Source organism: Benincasa hispida, chromosome 10 (assembly GCF_009727055.1).
Source record: "Benincasa hispida cultivar B227 chromosome 10, ASM972705v1, whole genome shotgun sequence".
NCBI classification, from domain to species: Eukaryota; Viridiplantae; Streptophyta; class Magnoliopsida; order Cucurbitales; family Cucurbitaceae; genus Benincasa; species Benincasa hispida.
In genome coordinates this window covers 44,360,040-44,379,710 of record NC_052358.1, presented here as the reverse complement: position 1 = coordinate 44,379,710, position 19,671 = coordinate 44,360,040, and the positions used below count along the sequence as shown (strand labels likewise).

Below are 19,671 nucleotides of genomic sequence, written 5' to 3'. Positions count from 1 at the left end.
TAAAGATTTTAATTCTAATTTAGAAAAGGGAGATTATATGTGCTAATAAATCAAATACAGCGCCCAACAAAAAGGAAAATAAAACATCTGAAGTGGAAAAAGATGGTCGTTTTTGTTTAGTGTAGCTTTTCTTTTCTTGGGGGCGTTGAGTTGAAGGTGACGGCATGGAGATATTCCTTCCCAATCCGCAGCCGTTTAATGAAATGGAAAAATAAATGGTTGTGGCAACTGGCAACTGGCAACTGGGTGGGTTCATGCATATAACCTAAAAGGGTCGCTATCAAAGTTGGAAAAAGAAAACCACACATCCAGGTAAAATGAACATGTTTTGCTGCTTTCCGGGAACCTTCTTACAGCCCTCAATCTTGACTCTTGACTCATTAGATCTTTAATGTAATAATTGTGGTCTGGGTTTCAAAACCAATGGGACGTCACCTCACCTATTTGGACCATAAAGTGAAGCCCAACTCAACAATCCCACTCATCAGCCCCAAGCCCAATAAGCCCTTCACCCCAACACTACATTACTCATTACATTCTAATTTCAAACATCTTATTTCCCAACTTCAGAAGGAATCAGAATCATTTCCGAGTTGGAACTCATAAATCCTTTTTCCAGACTCCACGTCACATCATCAATAACTAGATTCCTGACACTGGCACTTATAGATAGAAGAAGTATACCTGAGTGCCAAATACGCTAGAGCTTCCTTTTCGGGAATCCTTTGTGTCCCTCTGTTTTGCTCCTGTTTTCTATCAGCAGCCACAAGATGCCAACTCCAATATCACCTAATATGCCATTCAAAGATTCCTAAGAAAACAGAAATTCAGTGAAGTTGGGTGCCTGTTGTTTCTATACCTTCCGGTTTTTTTTTCTTTTCCCTATCGATTTTTTACCATGGCGCCACATGTTTCATTAGTGTACTTTTTCAAATAGTTAATACTCATATAGCCCAGACCATTGGGGAGAAAATCAAAGCTAAAGTTGAGACAATCAATCATGGATTGGTAAGAAACAACGCACATCAGCAGGAGCTTTTAATGTCTGCTTTCTCAAACGTGTTAGCTCATATAGAATGGTAAGAAACAACGCATTTTAGCAAGAACTTCTAACGTCTGCTTTATCAAATGTCGTTAGTTCACGTATTGAGAACAACAATTTCAATCCCAGGATGTGCCATAAAGACTGCATCATTCTTTTCTTATCGTATCTTTTTCCTTTCTACCATATAATGAAAGTTATGAATTCTTACAAAATTTTTACTGTCCAATCATCTGTAATCAACAAGTTGGGCTTCCGAATTGTAAGGACTGATATGTGTCGGGCTGTTTGGAAGTGAAGTGGACCAAGCTCGATATCTACCTTTCTATTTTCTGGTTCAACTAGAGCAGATTTTGATCTGGAGTGTCCTAGCAGTATAATCCTCTCAATAACACAGTTGGAAGAGAACTTGGTGCTACTAGAAGCTATAGGTCCCACGTTCAATGATGTAAGTTTGCCCCCTGAGAACACAAATCGGCGATGAATGAAAGCCCCTTGCTTAAATTCGAAGCTTTTACCATCATCAATATAAAGTTCGCCTTCAGCTGCTTGTGAACTATTAAGTGCTACCACCTATAAAAGATTAAAAAAATGTTAAACCACCGAACTTGATATCTAGCCCACATTCAAAGAGTGAAAAAGAAAAATTTGTGAACACGCGCAATATACTTCTTCCACCTAAACCACTAGCTGGTTAAACATACCTACAACATGACGGAAATACACCATCTGTATAGGTAAGGTAGCAAATACATACCAGAGTGTAGGGGTCATTCACCATCTGTGTAGAGCTCCGCCGAAATCGGTCCTTTCTGGGTATTATTGTTCCAGCTTTTTGGAAAGCAGGGATGCTTTCTTCAGAAACCTCTAGCTGGTGGGTGATACCACCCCTATATGTAGCTCCAGTTCTAAAATCATACCAAGACTGTTTCCCAGGCAAATACACCGACGCTTTTTTAGCTTCCTACAAGAGTAACCAACGCCATAACATTGAATAACATCAACAATCAATGAAAATAAAACATAGAATAAAATAAAAACTAGATAAAGCTAAGGATAAGGGGATATTATAGTTTATAAAATGCTAAAGAAAGACTAAAATCTAAAAAATTTCACTCTAACTCCTGAATTTGACGATGTGACATCTTAACTTGTGAAGTTAAGAAAATAATTAGGATTAGTTCCTAAAATCAACGCTCCATCACAGATGAGGAAGTTGCCCTCATTAGTTGGCTCATTTTGTTGTATTCTCTATCAAAAGGCAGAGGAAGACTTGGATAACATTCTTTGGAGATATGGGTTCTCGTGATTTGTTTAGAATTCTTTCTTTTAGATGTTTGGGTTCTTGCTATCTTGTCATTAAACTTCGTCAGAAAGATCGGATGGTTGTGATCAACCCTGATCACTATTAACACAAATTTCATCATTGCAAGACAATTTTGATGCTATCTTGTCATAAGAACACTAATGATTTGATAAGAGAGTTCCTCTTTCATCTGTCTTTTTGTGAGAAGGCTTATTGGGGGCACACTATTATGTGGGATCTTTGGAGAGAGAAATAAAAGTGTTTTGAGTCGGTTTAATTCATGGCAATCAGAGTGTTCTTTTAAGATGTGATTCCCAAGATTTCTTCATATTGCTTCCTTCCCAAATGGAAGTGTTAATCATCACTGGGATGCAGCTAATTGGTCTTGGTATATGATTTTCTGAAGGAATATAAAAGAATAGGAGATTTTAGAATTTCAGGACCTGTTGTGCATGGTAGAAGGCGTAAGAGTTAATCAAATTTAAGATTCAAGACTTTGGTCTTTGGATGTATCAAGGAGATATTTGGTGAAGTCATTGTCTATGCATTTGAATGCCTTTGTTCCTATCGAGTAGGAGATATATCATGCTCTTTGGAAGTCCAAAAGCCCAAGTCTCTTCAATATTCTGACTTGGATATTGTTTGGTGGATCTCTCAATTGTTCGGTAATGTTGTAGCATAAGCTTTGGAATTTTGTGGAATACTCAATTTAGGATTTGTCTTAACTGGAATGCTTTTATTTTTTGTGTAATCATATTCTTAAGTCTCTTTGGAACTCATGTATAAGGATATGATGAGGGTTCTATGGGTGTGTCAATTTAGTTGAGATATCCAAGTGCACTGATCTTTCTTTCTCTTTTATGTTCTCGTATTTTCCTTGCTATTTTGTTTCCTTGTATTTTGAGCAATAACCTCTTTTCATTATATTATTGAAAAGTACTGTTTTCGTTTTTTAAAAAAAGAAAGTATTTTGAGATTTGAAAAGGGATTCTATTGATATTTAGTCCTTTGTTAGATTTTATGCATCTCTTTGAGTATCTCTTTCTATTCCTCTTTGAGCTTCAAATTCAAAAATTTATTTGTAACCATTCTATTGGGTACTATTTAGCACAATTGGAGCCCCTTTCTTTAGGGGCACTCCCTTTTGTGCACTTGACTTTTTTGAATGCCCTTAATACGCTTTCAATTTTTCGCCTTAGGGAGGTCCTTAAGCCTAAGTCGAGGGGGTGAAAAAGAAAGCACTCCAATCTAAGTGAATCAGGTAAAGCTGTGTATTACAAAAACATTATGTAAAGTACTTCATGTAGAGGCTGTAAACTGTATATTTTCATGGAAATAATTGTTGGAAAATACTTATTTGAGAACACACCCGCCTATTTCTTTTGTTCCACATAGATCAAAGAGGGCTATGTGCTCGCATTGCAACACAAAATCCTAGCTTTTGCTTTAAACCACCAATCAGACAGCAGCTCAAAAAGACCAGCGATAATATCCTTTGGAGGGAACTAAACCAAGTCAAAAAGATTTGAAATGAAGGCCCATCTCTTGACTCTTATAATCAAAGAGACCGTGAAGGAAGAGATGGTTACTACTTTCAGAATTTATGTTACAAAGCAGACACATGTTGGGGGAGAGGGCAAGATTTGGAAATCTTCTTAGGATTCTATCCATGCTGTTGAGACTACCGTGAGCAAGGGATCATAGGAAAAAATTGACTTTCTTGGTGCTGTTTCACTCCCACAACAATTTGGGTAATACCAGGGTGCAAAAGATTATTATTTCCATAGAGAATCTGAGAGGCAGACTTAGTATAAAAAAGCCCGCATTTTTCAGCCACCCAACAAATTTGATCATCCTCTTTAGATGGTCCTCTAACCTCCAAGATAGAAAATAGCACTGATATTTTTATAATAACTTTCATTGACGGTTCATCTCCCCTTCAGACTGCTCCATCTCCCCATACCCACAGCCCAATTTTGTTCAAAGAAAAAGGTCTTCTCTCAAATCCTTATCACCCAAATGATTTCAGAGTCCAATATTTCCTGATTTTAGTGCTAAATTCTATCTCTCTCTCCTTCCTGCAATTTCTAGGCTTCAACATCTCGCTTTTCCCTCCCTGAAGTTCCACACGACCATCATCTCTCTCTGCCAACCTCCCCACCCCCTGAACTCCAGTGTCTGCCTCTCTCCCTCTCTCTCCTTCCTGTAGTTGCCCAGCTCAAGCATCTCTCCCTCACACATATATCTGCTTGTATATAGACCCACTTGCTTCTAAGATGAGATGTTGAATCAAAGCATTACCACAAGTAAAGAACGTGAAGGTAAGAAGTATGTGAGTCAGACTGTCGGTACAATTTATTTCAGGTGAAATGAATTTTCAATGCTTTTTTTCCTCTCTCTGAGTTTTCAAGCTCTCTCTCGTTTCTGAATATTAGCCATAACCAAAGGAGGCAAAGGAAACGAAACAAATGCAAGAGACAGAGTGAGTTAGGGTTTTTTTTTGTGGAACAAGAACAGAAATGATGTTGGCTGAGATAGAGAAATGGAGAGAGAAGGAGACATGATTGGAAAGTAAGAGAGGAATCCATGAGAAGTGTATATATATCATAGAACTTGCACACCACATAAAAACGACCACATTAACTACCACTTGAGCACTTAACTTGCTCAGTCACTAGATCATCCATAGCACTAAAAGAACAGTGTGTAGGGACCAATTTAAACCATTTGTCTAACTCTTAAAGCTTAAATATAGTTTTCCCCCCCTAAAATTAATGGACTCAAGTAAAACAAGTTTCAAGTCCTGTTTCAAGAGCCCTCATCTCAAGCTTTAAGAAGCCAAACGTGTAATTCTTTTTCTCACTATTTTGTTGTTAAAAGAATTACCTTGGTATTGTTTCGTGCTTTTTTTCTTTTAAAAAAAGAAATTACCTTGGTATATATTCCTTGCACCAAAAGAGCGCTCCCTACCATAAAAGCTTCATCATTTTTAAACGTAACTTCATCGGATGGAAATTCCAACCACAATGGACGCACAACAGGAATACCACTTGTATTTGCTTCTCGGAATAGAGTATAGAAATATGGTAGCAACATGTACCGAACGCGTATAGCATCTCTCATCAATTCTGTATTTCGTTCCCTGCAACAATTCAAGACAAATAACACATGTTGTCAATCACAAAACCATTATTCCTATCACTACTTGGTTTCTTCTGGTTTTATACCTCTTTTTAAAAATTAGAAAGAGCGATTATTGAATTACCAAATTGATAATAGAGCTGATATAGTTGATTCCATATTTGATATCTCATAAGTTCAATGAATTGAAATCCAGCAGTCAATTTTACAACATAAACTTTCTACTTTCCACATAAGTCCAACACTACGTTTAGTATTGATGTCGCAACCATAGCTTGCTATGTTCAAGTAAAAACTTGGGTGCCAACTGTGTAGATCATAACCATGAAACAAAAAACAGCTCTCTAACAAAAGTAGCAAAATCAATGGGGACATGGACAGGGCGTTGAGGAGGATATTTAAATTGATGAAGTCATGGCGTTGCATCTTTGTAGGGGAAACTAAGGACTTTGATGATATGCTCTAGAGTTGCAATTTAGCTCATGCAATTTGGAACCAGTTCCTTGAAGAGTTCGGTCTTGACTTAGCTAGGCATAGGGGCTACAGAAAGATGGTCAAAGAGTTCCTTCACCATCCTCCCTTTTGCAAGAAAGGAAATTTTTTCTTGCAAGCAAGGGGGTGCAATCTTGTGGAGGCTTTAAGGAGAGAGGAATGATAGAATTTAAAGAAGGATTGAGATATCTCTAAGCGATATTCTATGTCTATTTGATAATATTAGGTTCCATCTCAAAATCAATTGGCTACGAGAGAATCCATCTATCTTAGTCCCTTGATTTTTCCAACGTGGGACCCAACATACCCCTTCAAGATGGTGCCTCTTTGGGTTCACCATTCTAGGATTGGATCCCAATTTTTGTTGTTGAATCAAATGCTCATTTAGGCTTCATGGACTCTAATACCATATTAGATAACACGGGGTTCCACCTCAAAACTAATTGGCTATGAGAGGACTTGCCTATCTATCTTATTAAAATATTGAGGTCCCTTGATTTTTCCAATGTGGAATCCTCTACAATATGTCTGTGGGCTTAGGTGGCAGAACTTTTTTGTAATTACTAGTTAGTCTAATTTTAATGGATTGGAGTCCCTTCTTGTATTTTACCTCCTTTTGTGCGCTTTTTTTTTTTTTTTTATATTCCCTTGTATTCTTCCTTTTTTTTTTTTTTTTTAACAGTGGAAGTTCGATGATTCATCAATAACAAAAGTAGCAAAATCGAGTAGATTACTCCAAACTTGAAATCAGCAAACAGTTGAAAATTTTGCAAACTGGTACATGCACTTAAAAACATTTAAGAAGACAAGCTTTGTGATGGTTGATGAGATGGAGGTCAGTTAAGAATATTGTCAATAGGTCCCTTAATTACGTTTGTTTTCCTTCTTTTTTTCTTTTTAAATTTTATTTTACTAATAAGAAACATAGTTTGAAAAATAAAAGGTACATGATATCCTACCCGAATAACCAAGGTTCTCTCCTTTTGGTGTCATGGTGAGCATGGCCTCTAAAGAAGGGATAAAAGGCACCCAGCTGAAACCAACGCACTAACAGCTCAGTCTCAGGGTTTCCGAAAAAACCACCAACATCGGCACCTGTTCAAACAACTTAGCCATAACTATCAAAGCAACATGATTGATAGTTTCAACATCCAACAGAGGGAATCCTTACCAGAGAATGACAATCCAGTAAGTCCAAGAGTCAAAACCATTGGAACAGAAACCCTGAGATGATCCCAATCAGCTGAGTTATCTCCCGTCCATACTGCTCCATATCTTTGGGTTCCAGCAAAAAGCGCTCGTGAGAGCACAAAAGGTCTATCCTTTCCATCACCCCGCTTAACTAGCCCCTCTGCAGTGGCCATTTGGAAGTAGTATCCATAGACATTATGCAATTCCCGATGTTCTACACCTCCTTGATGTAGAGCATTTCGAGGCATTGTAACCTGCATAGAGACATCAGTCAACAAATTAAATAATGTTATAGCAGAAGACCACAACTTGTTCCGAACTAATTTTTTTTAATACAAAACAATATAGTATTCAATATGATAAATGAGCCATAAATAGCTAAGACAAATAACAAGTTACAACAAAGTAGAACTCATCGAATATGAACTTGAAGAGAAAAATGCCTGATGACTAGAGATTGCTAGGCCAGAAAGTATTCTCAAAACTGTCTTAAGGTTTCAACAATATCATGAAAAAAAAAAAAATCCTCATACTTCTTTCCAGCAAAGTACCAAAAGGAAAACCCAGGCTGAAGGGTTAAAAAACGAACCTTCAACTTATTAAAAAAAAAAACCTTTCTATTTAGAAGCCTACCAACGGAGATCCCAACTCATGAAGGAAGCAAATGTATAAACTGCTGGGGAAAAAAAAAAAGAACAACCCTAATCAGCGCTTTAAAAGCACCATATGGATAGCAAGGTTACTTACCCTATCATCAAAGCTAAACAACTACCTTACTACCTACCAATTAATCTATTAAGGACTACTGGCTACCACCCTAGGTCACTCCTCATCTCAAAACTAAATTTTTTGATTCATATATGCACCCCTTTATGCAGTTGACCCATTTCCTTCCTAACCATTTCTTCTTTAATATTGTTAGCAAGAATTCCCAATCAACCATATTGTAGAGATCAATTTTCAGCACCTATCCTCAAAGTCCCCTTCCTACATTCTTCCACTGCTTAATTTGCAACTAGAATAGGATCAATAATTGGCCCCTCTTTAATAGAAGCATTTAGGCTTGTTGATATTGTAGAAGTTAATATCCATTTCAACCTTTCTGCCAAGTTTCTTCCACTGCTCTGATTCCAATATGATGTAACCGAAGCACTGAAAATGTTTTATTATCCAATCGACCTCTCTAAAATAACACAGGATAAACTAAAACAGAGATAAAGCCACAAACAGTAAACCTTCGGTTACAAGGTTTACCCACGTCCCACAGTAAAAAGAATAAAACACTAAAACTAAACTATATCAAATCCTCATGCGTCTAAAATTTCTCACTTTCTCTTGCATTTTCTTTCATTTACTTTTGGTTTTGAATAGATTATATATTATTAGAAGAAAATAATAATATTAAATAAGAGTCTCTAAATCCTTAAGCCAAGCCCTTTATAGCTCAGCATGTGATGTGAGTACATAAAGGCATGCCAGTGATGCATACCCTGTGTACATTTCAGGAATCAGACATGCAAGACACTAGAATTGCGCCCAATTACACGTTAGACAAAGGAATAAATGTAGACAATTCAGTAAAATACCTCTGGACCATTGAAAACAGAAGGCTCATTCATATCATTCCATATATATAAGGAAGGGGTAGAACCAACATAGTTTTCTAAAGAAAACTTCTCTCCCCACCATGACCTAATCTCTGGACTTAACATGTCCAGGTAAGATGATGAACCTGGCCAGCACCACCCATCATAATCATTTCCGGCAGCATCCTTGACATAATACCCCTTCTTGCTTGCTTCTTTATGCAATGGAAAAGAATCATCCCGCTTAATATGTGGATCTACTATGGTAACCATGTGCCTTCCTTTGGCAGCCAACTTCCTCTGCATCTCTTCCGGATTGGGAAAAAGCGCCCTGTCCCAGGTAAAATACCTTTTTCCATCTGTGTGCTCGATATCAAGCCACAAGACATCGTAGGGAATATCATGTTCATCAAATTTAGAATCGACATGCGCAACATCCTCTTCATCCCTATAATTCCACCTACATTGATGATATGCTGTTGCAAATAGCTGGGGCATTGCTGAAGTCCCCGTCACACTGGTGTACTGGCGAACAACATCCTTAGGCCCTGGACCGACAAAAAAGAACGTATCCACGATGCCCGCCTCACTCATCCAAAGAGTATCGATCCTACTTTGAGATGAAGGAAGAGAAATCCCAGATTCAGCATCCCAGCCAGATCCAAGAACATCAATTTGCATTTCAGCAGCATTCAACCAAAAAAACCCAGAAGTTCCCCGCGATTTCCCATGCGAAATCATGAAGGGGATTGACCCGTAAATCCCAAAAGGAGATTCATGAACGTACTCGAAAACATCCAGATTGAACAGCCTGTAAGGTTCCGACTCCTCGACGTCGGGTCCTCTGGTGGGCTTCAGAGCGAGACTAGTTGCACGCTCCGGTATTCCATAAACAAAATCAGCATCATAAAACGAAACGTCGAAACTAATGGATTGGGGACCATACGGCCTGGTATCAGTATGTCCTCTGAACTTCTCCTCCCAGTCCTCGCCTTCTTCCTTAACCCTCAATTGCTCGAAATCGAATAAACCATGAGAGTTTAAAGATAAGATACGCTTACCCGACTTCTCTCGCACGAAGACCTCGAACGGATCTTGCCGAAGAACTGCCTCGTAACCATCGGACAAGTAGACGATCGAAGAGGGGCTCAAATCGGAGCCAATTGTCTCGGTTGAAATTCGCTGCAACCAAAGTTTTTTGCTCAAAAACTCGTCGAGAATCACATCGGGCACCTGGAATCGCTTTTTGGATGGACCTAGAGAAGGATCCTCGTCGACCCTGAGGCGCAAAATGCCGTCTTGATACACAGAAAGAGCGAGTAACAAGGGCTTGGGTGGATGATCTGGGTCCTGATTCCTAGGGAGGAGCTTAGCAGTGAGGTCCCCATCGTTAATAGAAACGTCGTGAGCAACAAGGGAACAGGATCCGGGCTTAAAGGCGCGGGCTCGCTTGCAGAAGGGAGTCTGGTTACAGTTCCTGAACTCTTCCTTCTTCCATGGGAGGACGAAGGTCAGGTGCAGAGCTAAGAGGATTAGAAGGAGAAGGTAGGGAACTCTCATGTTAGCTTTTGGTCAGGCCGTGATCATAGTAGATTCTGCAGAGAGAAGGTTGAAATGAAGATGGAAATGGTGAACCAGTGAAAAATCTCGTAAAACGAATCCCATTGGAGATTTGCCAATTTGGGGGCTACATTTAAAAAATATGAACTTGGAGGCTAAATTTGGAAATTATGGATTTGGGGGTTAAATTTGTAAATATAGCTCAACCAAAAAAATCAGGAGATATGTAAGGAGAGGAGCGACGAACGAGTACTTGAGCAAGCATGGCGTTGTGCATCTCAATTCCTTCCTTCTCCGATTCTGTTACTGCTCCTTCGCTATCTCAAACGTATTTTAGTCTCACTCGCCGCCCTTCCAATTCCATCCATTTTCTTAATTTGAGGCTTCCCACTCGCCCACCATGTCTTTGCCGAGCTTCCAATTCTCAGCCTGGACCGTTGCCTAAGCACTCTGTCTCCACTTCGTCTAAGAAAAGGAAGAAAAAGGGTAAGGGAGATACCAAGGTTTTTAATCCTACCGACGTCGAAGTTGTCGATGATTTTACGGTCGATGAGGCTGGACCCTCGAGTTCCAGTGCCAGTTCCAGTTCCAGTTATTTGTCGTACCATCCTTCGACCTTGCCCAAACCGCCAGCTGGGTTTGTGCTAGACGACCATGGAAAGGTCCTCATGGCTTCAAATAAGCGAATTGCTATCATGGTAAGATTTCTTTCTCAGTTCCCTCTTGGAGGTTTTGTTTAAAATTGGTATCATTTTGGTGCTCCCCTGTTCACCTAATCTCCTGTGCCTTTTGATTTTCTTGTATGAATGAGAAGTACAGTTTACATTGATAGTGAATACATCTGTAAATTTTAGGCACTCAGTTACTGAATCTAAACTAATCTAACTAAAAGTATGCAGTTGATAAATTGAATTAATTTTTCTTATTTACATTCATTTCGCTTTCCTCTTTACAGCCGGTTTTCTCATTATTCATGGGTTGTTTTTATGTATTTGGGTTTGTTACTCTTTGACCAATTGTATTGCGATGCTACAAGTGTATGACTGGTTTATTCATATATTCAGTGTATTGCTCTAGCTTTTTTTCATTATATCGATTGATTCTCGAAAAAAAAGAAAAATAGAAGAGATGGTCACAATTGATGAAGACTAAAGAGTACAACACTGTGATTTCATACAGCATCTAATCTCCAGTTGTAGTATTCTTCCCTGTTTCTTTTCTTGTAATTATACTATTAGATCAACCTCGATTGGGGAATCATCTTCCCCTAGCCTTAGGCAGTGTGTTATTATTATTATTATGAATATATTCTTATCCCAAAAAGTATTATTATTATGATTATTTTATGTATTCTAGCGGCATATTGTTGATGTTGTTCTTGTTATTATTATTATTATTATAAGAAACCTGGAGGTATATTAAGAGAATAGAAACAAGAACAACCAAAATGGCCCAGGATAAGAGAACCCCCTCCCAGAAGAACTAATCAATAGTTTAACGAAAGCTTGTTCTTATCAAAGAAAGGAAATTACATCATAACTAAATCCTCTTCCTTCTTTTTATTATTATTATTTTTGTTGCATTTGTGACCAATAAAAATCTTACCTTTTTCTTCCCTTTTGGGTTTTGCATCTTTAAATCTTTTAATTTTACAGGTTGATCCTTTAAATAACTTGCCTCTGGAATGCGTTATACGAAGAATTTTTAGAAGTTCAAAAGGGGATGAGTGCATGCTGCTTTGCCCTGTGGACACGTGAGTGTTGTTACTACCATGTCATTATGCTATAGCCTGATGCTTTGAAAGTTTGACTTTTTTTATAATTTACCTCAAAATTGCTGCAGGCCTGTTCAAATATTAAAGAGCAAGAATGTTGATGGATGGTCAGCTGTACGCTTTCTTTTCATATGGTTAAATTCCTCGCTAGTTTTAGTTTGTTCATGAATTTAAGTGTGGATGGTTTTACAATATTTGATTCACATCATGAAACCGGTATATTTCACATTTCTGTTGTGCTGTGTAAGGACAATTTCATGTGTGTATTGTTCATATGTTTGTCCCATTTAGCATCTTTTTTCTAAATAATTTTGTTATGTTTTTTTTTTTCTTCTATATTTCCTAAGAAAATAGTTTGTGCAAACCCTCATTTTTAGCAAGGAATCTATGAAGATTACAGCTTAAAATCACATTTCTAACCTCCTCCAAATTGCTTTTGTAATTTCCTCTCGAGTATAAAGTACTATGGTACACATTGACATTCAAAAAGAATGGTTTAGTAATGTGATTTAAAGTTGCCAGACTTTCTAACTTCATATCATTAAATGCTGACAGTTGCATACTGTGGTTTACTTGTTCAGTATGGGCAATGGAGTTCCCATTATGTTGCGGGATGATTGTTGGATGGACAATGAGCCTTGTAATCAAGTTTATCCTTAGGCTACACCTTGATTGATTCAAGAGAAAAACAGTTAAAGAATGTTTGGACAGAAAATTCATTGGGTTTGAACCTCAACTAGAGAGTGCCTTTGCTTGCTAAAGAATCAATGAAATGGGCTTCATTTCAAGGTCTCTAAATATTTAGAGTGTTCAAGTATATTCAACTCATATATGTAAAAGGACTTTCAGCATCACAAGATCTCTAGAGGGATAGTAATGTTTTCTAGGAATTGGTCTAACGATGGGGCTTTTGAGAAGGATGGTGTGTTGTAAATTGTCTTGGGTGGAAAAAAAAGGAAAAGGATCAAACAAATTATGTAAAATGCCCCTAAACAAATGTAATTGGTTCCTATTTTGTCCTGAATTATCAAAAAAGTTTTGTTTTGTTGTTGTTGTTTTTTTTTTTTTTAATAAGAAGCAAACCATGCATTTAAAAGGAGAGATCATACAAAAAAAGAAAGGGTGATGAGAAATTTTCCAAGGCTATAGGGCTACGAAAAAAAAAAAACTCAGTTAGCCATAATATGTACAAGATCATAATTACAAAAATAAGAGGAAAGAAAACACCAGATTACCAAATGGAGGCCAAGAGGTTAATGGAATCCAATAAACCATCCCTGCTAGTCAGCTTCTCTTTGAATACCCTCTAGTTCCTCTCCAGCCACAATTTAAGAAGAGCAAACCTTTATCCCTAAAGGTAGTTCCAAAATCAACCGATAGAGGGCTTCATCACTTCGCTTGGGCCAGCATCAACTAAGGTTCAAACTGTTGAAAAGTCTAGTCCACAAAGAGCGCACCTAGGGTCAGTGAGAAAAGAGATGATGCTGGTTCCCATTATTTGATCTGCAGAGCACGAACCAATTAGAAAGGAGAAAAAGTTTGGTCTTCTTCTTTGAAGAACATCACCAGTATTCAGCTTTCCTTGAAAGTTCCAATTTTACAAGTTCTTTTGAAACAAATTAACAGGTTTTGGTAGAATTGAAACCGATTACACAGATTAAGATCAGCGTGTATAGCATCTATTTTTTAGAAAATGGTGGACAAGAACGGAAGTGTGAGAGAAATATAATAAAATTGGTGGGTGAAAAGCATCATGTTTTCTTTTTTAGGCACATGCATGATTGGCTTAAAATTTTGTTTTGCATAAGATATTAAATCATTTAGGAAAATGTTGAGTTGGTTTGGATGTGTTTTCTTAATAATTTGAAATAAGTGAATTTATAACGATAGATTGACCTACTGGTCGATGAGAGCAGATGAAAATAGTAAAGATCCTAACATTAAAAAATAAAAAAGAAAAAGGAAAAAGCAACAGCACTAGTTCTTCAACCTCGTTTTATAAACTATTGCACATTTCATCACTACTCTTACATTGTCTTTTAGATGAAGTATCACAAACAAAAATAAAGTTTTAGCTTGAAAATCATTGCCCCTAACTCACCTTGCCGCCCAAATCATGGGGCAGCCTGGCCAATCTCTCATTGTTGATAAGTATCACAAACAATTACATTATGGGGAAAAAACTTGTTTTTAAAAAACTTCAATGCTTGCCTAGCATTAGAATCAATGTCCTTAATAGTCTGCATGCTTTGGAGACTATTTGAAAAAGCCTGGGTGAGTTTGGTTCATTCTTGGCTTTGAGAGTAGTAACCAGCGCTGGCTGGTATGTATTTCTTTTGGCTCATTCAAAGGATAAGTATTTCTATTTTTTGTATTGTTTGGGTAAGATTATTTTAGAGAATGCTTTCACCTCCAAATGTACTCTACCTGTTTCTGTTTAATTTTTTTTTTTTAAATTTCTTTTCTATCTTTCTGACTCTCTTTTTATTTAATTATTTTTTTATTTTTAAAGATTGAAGTGGGATCTTCCTTTCCTTATGCTTGGCTGACCTTAGAGTAATTGATTGCAGACTTGCTGTTTCTTAATGGGAAGATCAACATTGTTGTTGTCTTTTTGAGGAGAGCCTGTAGTCTATGGGTCAATTTGTTACTTTTTTTTTCAACAGAACTTGCGACTTTTTGATGGATACTCTTTGTGGTGACAGATTTCTTCTCATCCATCATTTGAGAGCTTCTTGATGTCTCTATTCGTTCTTGTTTGGAGTTCATTGTTTTGATGGGTAGTTTAGGGTGTTCTTTCATTATTCCGTAATCCATATATATATTTATTTATTTATTTTTGTTGGGGGGATGTTTATATTCTGAATGCAAGTTGTAAACCTTCTGCAACTTTTCGTAGATTCAGGGAAAGTTCTGTTTCCTTTACAACAAGAAAAAAATGGTATCCATGTTCTATGTCTCAGGTGAGTGATGATGAAGTTGAAGCTATTCTGCCTGCTGCTTCTTATGCTCTTGCCAAAATACACATGCATTTGGTACACAGCGGGTATGATACATTTTATACTGTCATTTAAACTTTATGAAAACAATTGGTCTACTATCTTGATACATCATATGATTTCTTGTACTGTTAGATTTTGCTATACAGCGAGGGGAGGATTTTGCTATTCAGAAGATGACATCTTTGATTTCCGCACAGGTAGTAATATTAGGTTCCTAAAATTTTGAAAGTGATCATTTTTAGGTTAAGCTATACAAAATGCCCTCAACTTTAGGGTTGGTTTCACTTACTCTTCAACTTTTGAAAATTTCATTTTTTACCCTTAAATTTTTAAATTGCTTCACAACAATCTTCAGTCAACTTTTCGTTAAAATGAAGATAGAAATCTACTATGTGAGTTGTAAAATTAGAGGTTCACATGGACATTGGTGGCTAGTTTTAATTATGCCTTTGAAACTCTAGGATGTGTTTCAATTATGATTCTATGATTTCAAAAGTTTTATCTTCACCCTTTTAACTAGAATTGATTCAAAACGATCATTTAGTTAGCTTCCCCCTTTAAATAAGGATGGGACGACATCACAGTGAATCATAAAAAAAAATCATGAGAGTCATAGTCTTATTTGAGATGACATCATTTGCCTATGTGGATCTCAAAAAGAGGATGGCTTATCTTTTGGAAAATGTTAAAGGACTTTCCCTTAAAGTTTGAAGTTATGATCCAACTGGTAAGGTCTCTTCTTAATCCGCCATTGATCAAAAAGTTAACTCCATTGACAAGGCCTATATATAGATAGTTTTATCTAGTTTAAAGGATCCCAAAGATAATCCAATCAATGAGAATTGTACTTCGATCAATTCTGTGAGACATGGTCCTTTCTGGGTTAGAAAGGTCAATGAGTGGTTTCCTTGGGTTTTAACCATTTATTGGTTGTATCCAAAATATTTTCACACAATGATTTTTCTTTTTTTGGAAAGTTCAGCTTGAAAGTAACTAAAGAACATTTCACGATATTGAGCTTCTCTTTGAAGTCTTTATTTAAACACACCAATGTACAATACTAGAATTATCTGCTCGTTTCCACAAACATAAATATATTGATACTTGAATAGATTTCATTGCTTCCGACTGTTTTGTATGTAACATTCTTTTGCAGATGATGGACAAGATGTAGATGGCTTGCCTAATGAGGGTGTAGAGATCACTTGCTTTCATATGGTAATGTCAAATTTAAGGATTTAATTATAATAATGGGTTTGAAATTTTCTTGGATGCCTTTCTTCTACTTGGAAGCTTTAAGACTCTTTTTTGTAGTATATGTTTTCTTGTTCTTTGTTGATTTTAGAATCTGTTTAAATTGTCACTGAAACATCAATATGATGACATTTCAGAAAACAGGGAGTAATGTACAATAACTTCTTTCTTTCTATAATAATGGGTTGGGTTCTTATTTTCATTCATGGCATTCAAAGTTTCATCTTCTTTTTGTATTTTAACCTGGGCTTCCAATGGTCGTCTTCATTTGATCTGGTTGGTATTGTGCTATAATTTTCTCAAGAGCAGCACCTCCAAAAAATATAGAAACAAGTACCGAAGGTGATACTTGGGATGGGAAGCATTTTGTAACCTTCGCAATAAATAACAATGTTCCAATTCTTAATTCTTTTTCAAGTACTGGTAAACAAATGTATTCCAAGAATAGAGCATCCATATGTAGCTGCAGTAACTTCATATTGCTTGCTAGTTGATTGTTTATTCTACAATAATGCCTTTTGATATACAAAAATCAAGACTAAATCATTCTATGGACAATGACATACGTGTATGTTATGATGTGAACATTATTTCTCAATAGCTGAAGTTCCTCAGCAGGTCTTCTCTGTTTCAGATTGTTGAAATATATGATTTTAATGCCTCATGATTGCTATACTTTTTGTGGGGTGCAGAATGGAGCACATTACATGATTTATACGCCGTCTGATCCACTTCTTTTTGTTGCTATCAAGGTACCTATGAACTAGCTAGAACTTTGCCATGTTTTGATTAGGATCTCCCTTTAAACACTATGATGCTAAATGCATGGTGCTGGGTATCGTTTTTCCAAATCAAATGTTGTTAGGTGGCTGGTGCTTCTATTGACAATGATTAATCAAGTGCATCTATCCATTTGTTCATGCAGGACAAGCTTGGCCAACTAACGATTGCCGATGATGTAAGTCATTTCTTACGTTTTATGAACACTTTCTTGTCTAGTCATATTCCGTCGTTTGGAAGTTCTTTAAAAATCAAACTAGAAACTACTGCATATGGTCAGTGTGTTTTAAACATCTTTATCAACGATTTCTGTTATTCTGACTGATAAAGAGTAGCTTTGAGGTTGGCTGATTATCATCGAAGAACAATGATTTCTAGTTTAAGAAATGAACGGATTTATAATAATTGAATAGCTATAAATTTGGAGATCATATTTGGTGAATGAATGCACAGAAGGGTTGAGGTAAAAGTGGGAGCATTAAAAGAGTAAAGGACCGGTTGACAATTCATTTAACTGATTACAGAATATTGTGGAAACAGGAGCTGTTGGAGGATCCAGCAATTATCAGTGCCATTGACGAAGAGACTGAATTTAATGCACTGGTGGTATGTGAAATGTGTGATTTAGTGAAGTATGAATTAAGACGTTTCTAATGTAATGGCTTCTTTTATAATGTCTGCAGGAGGAGGAGGCTGCTCTTCTTGAATCGGTTTTAGGGAAAGAATAACCCAGCACAGCTTTAGTTTGGAGAACACTAGGTAGCATTTTGTAATATATAAAATTGGGTTTAGATGTGTATGTCCTATTGTCCTTGCATTACTTTGCCTCTTTTGAGTTTCTTGCTGTTGGGGGAAACCACATCAGTTGAGGGCTCTATCTAATCAAAGCTCAGGGCTGCCATTTCATTGTCATTCTTTTAATACGTAAAAGCTGATAAAACTGGTTTGGATATCTTTTTTGTTCGATAAATGTTGTTTGGTGCATTTTTTCTTCTAAATTATAAAAAATGCCCTTCAACTTTGTAATTTGGATAGAAAAAAAAGGGAAATTGTCATAAAGTATTTACACACTTCACAGCAGTCATGTTTATATTTTTTAAAAATTTCCAAATTGCCCCTTTTTACATTTGAAATTTGTGAATACACTGATCGCCACTTTCTTCTTCGGAATCTTCTGGATAGTCTTCTCCATCGGCTCCGAACTTCATCAACTCGATCTGTTTTCTTCCTCTCCTCGTTTTTCCTCTTCTTGATCTTCTTCATCATCACAGAATCTTCACAAAATTTTAGGCCAAATTCATTTATTCCTTCTTATTTTTGTTCTCCTACATGGCATCAACCTCTTTCTTTTTCTTCCTCAATTAATAGACGGTGATAAAACCCTTATCACATCTTCTTTATACAATAAAACTAACTATAAAATAAAAGTTTATTTATCCATCTTCTTCTTAATGAACTATAGTAATGGATGATGATAAACAATCCACCGTGCTTTACTTGGGATCGTGGGATATACACTAGAAAAATTCCATACTTCACTGATACACATTGATAGAATCATGATTTATTTTCTTACTAAGTTGTATACAAAGAAGAACTACCAGTGATAGATAGTGATAATAGTTTATCAGTGTATAGTATTGATTAATGATAGACTTCTATGTTAATGTATAACAAACCAACTAGAATGGAGTTTTGAAGAAATTATATTTGTATGAATTTTAATGTTAGACTCTCCCCTAGCCCATAATTATATTTACCTTTTTCTTATTATTTATTCAATATATATTCTGATAAAAATTCTATATCTAAGTTATCAAAGTTCATTCATTAAAAAAAAAATAGTTGGATTACAATAAACTAACTGGACACTAATGAAAAGTTATCAGTGTATCATTGATAGATAGTAGTAATTTGTGTATGTTTCATTGATAGATAGTAGTAATTTGTGTATGTTGGTGTGTACATTATTTCGAATAGATTGGATAGAACAAAGTGTTGGGGCCGTGGAGTTGGGTGCGGCGGTGGGAGAAAAGAATGCCAAAGAAGAGGAGGATGTTGAATTGGTTTTCACGGCGAGAAACCACTTTCATGCAGCTTCTCTTACATTTACAACAATACCTCAATGAAAATTTTGTACTTTTTTCCTTTTTGCTTTTTATTCCATCTGTAAAGCTTTTCAGTACCTCTAAACAGTTGGCTCTATTTTCTCACATCTAAAGTTTGCTTTTGATTTTTCCCTTTAGATCTGTTTTTCGATTCCACACCCATCTTTCAGATGTCTCTTCCTTTTAAAATCTTCTTCCGCAGGCCTCCCCTCTTCCACTTTCTGCTTCCTCTGTTTTTCTTTTTCTTTTCTTTTAGTCTCATATCCTTCAATTTTCATTTCTGGATCCTCGTTTAAATGTTGAAAATGGCGGTTTTCAATGATGTTCTTGCATACTATTTTTCTTATTAAAAAACAGTGTCTCCTGTTCTGTTTCCATTTCTTTTCTTTTTCAATTAGTGTGATACTCGATTCGATGAACCTCATGGTTGATCTG

General features: G+C 36.5%; 2 protein-coding genes across 4 annotated transcripts; one reads left to right on the top strand and one right to left on the bottom strand.

The window, feature by feature from the left end:
• Nucleotides 1-1,077: 1,077 nt before the first annotated feature.
• Nucleotides 1,078-10,413, bottom strand: LOC120087800 (probable glucan 1,3-alpha-glucosidase). Its single transcript, XM_039044707.1, has 6 exons — nt 8,759-10,413; nt 7,153-7,426; nt 6,941-7,076; nt 5,280-5,490; nt 1,800-2,006; nt 1,078-1,615 (listed from the first exon to the last, which is right to left on the bottom strand). The coding sequence occupies exons 1-6, from the start codon at nt 10,316-10,318 to the stop codon at nt 1,250-1,252; spliced, it is 2,754 nt and encodes a 917-aa protein (XP_038900635.1). The 5' UTR covers nt 10,319-10,413; the 3' UTR covers nt 1,078-1,249.
• Nucleotides 10,414-10,536: 123 nt separating this feature from the next.
• LOC120087801 lies at nt 10,537-18,092 on the top strand. Of its 3 annotated transcripts, none has more exons than XM_039044709.1 (10): nt 10,537-11,016; nt 11,974-12,071; nt 12,161-12,206; nt 15,056-15,138; nt 15,227-15,291; nt 16,251-16,312; nt 17,041-17,100; nt 17,274-17,306; nt 17,653-17,734; nt 17,812-18,092. In XM_039044709.1, exons 1-9 carry the CDS (start codon nt 10,582-10,584, stop codon nt 17,704-17,706), a joined length of 936 nt encoding a protein of 311 aa, XP_038900637.1. In that variant the 5' UTR covers nt 10,537-10,581; the 3' UTR covers nt 17,707-17,734; nt 17,812-18,092. The 3 variants fall into 3 exon arrangements, 2 of the variants coding, with proteins under 2 accessions (XP_038900637.1, XP_038900636.1); XM_039044708.1 differs by having other exon boundaries at nt 10,540-11,016; nt 17,669-17,734; XR_005484685.1 differs by lacking the exon at nt 17,812-18,092 and having other exon boundaries at nt 17,214-17,306; nt 17,669-17,717.
• The last annotated feature ends 1,579 nt before the right edge of the window (nt 18,093-19,671 follow it).

What these genes read in the sequence shown, in the direction of transcription:
- LOC120087801 (XM_039044708.1), top strand. Translation starts at nt 10,582, where the DNA reads ATGGCGTTGTGCATCTCAATTCCTTCCTTCTCCGATTCTGTTACTGCT. An exon ending in TTCTTTTTGTTGCTATCAAG is followed by an intron (nt 17,101 to 17,273) that starts GTACCTATGAAC and finishes TTGTTCATGCAG; the next exon opens with GACAAGCTTGGCCAACTAAC. An exon ending in AACTAACGATTGCCGATGAT is followed by an intron (nt 17,307 to 17,668) that starts GTAAGTCATTTC and finishes TTGTGGAAACAG; the next exon opens with GAGCTGTTGGAGGATCCAGC.
- LOC120087800 (XM_039044707.1), bottom strand. Translation starts at nt 10,318, where the DNA reads ATGAGAGTTCCCTACCTTCTCCTTCTAATCCTCTTAGCTCTGCACCTG. An exon ending in CTGTTTTCAATGGTCCAGAG is followed by an intron (nt 7,427 to 8,758) that starts GTATTTTACTGA and finishes GTCTCTATGCAG; the next exon opens with GTTACAATGCCTCGAAATGC. An exon ending in TACTGGATTGTCATTCTCTG is followed by an intron (nt 7,077 to 7,152) that starts GTAAGGATTCCC and finishes TTGTTTGAACAG; the next exon opens with GTGCCGATGTTGGTGGTTTT.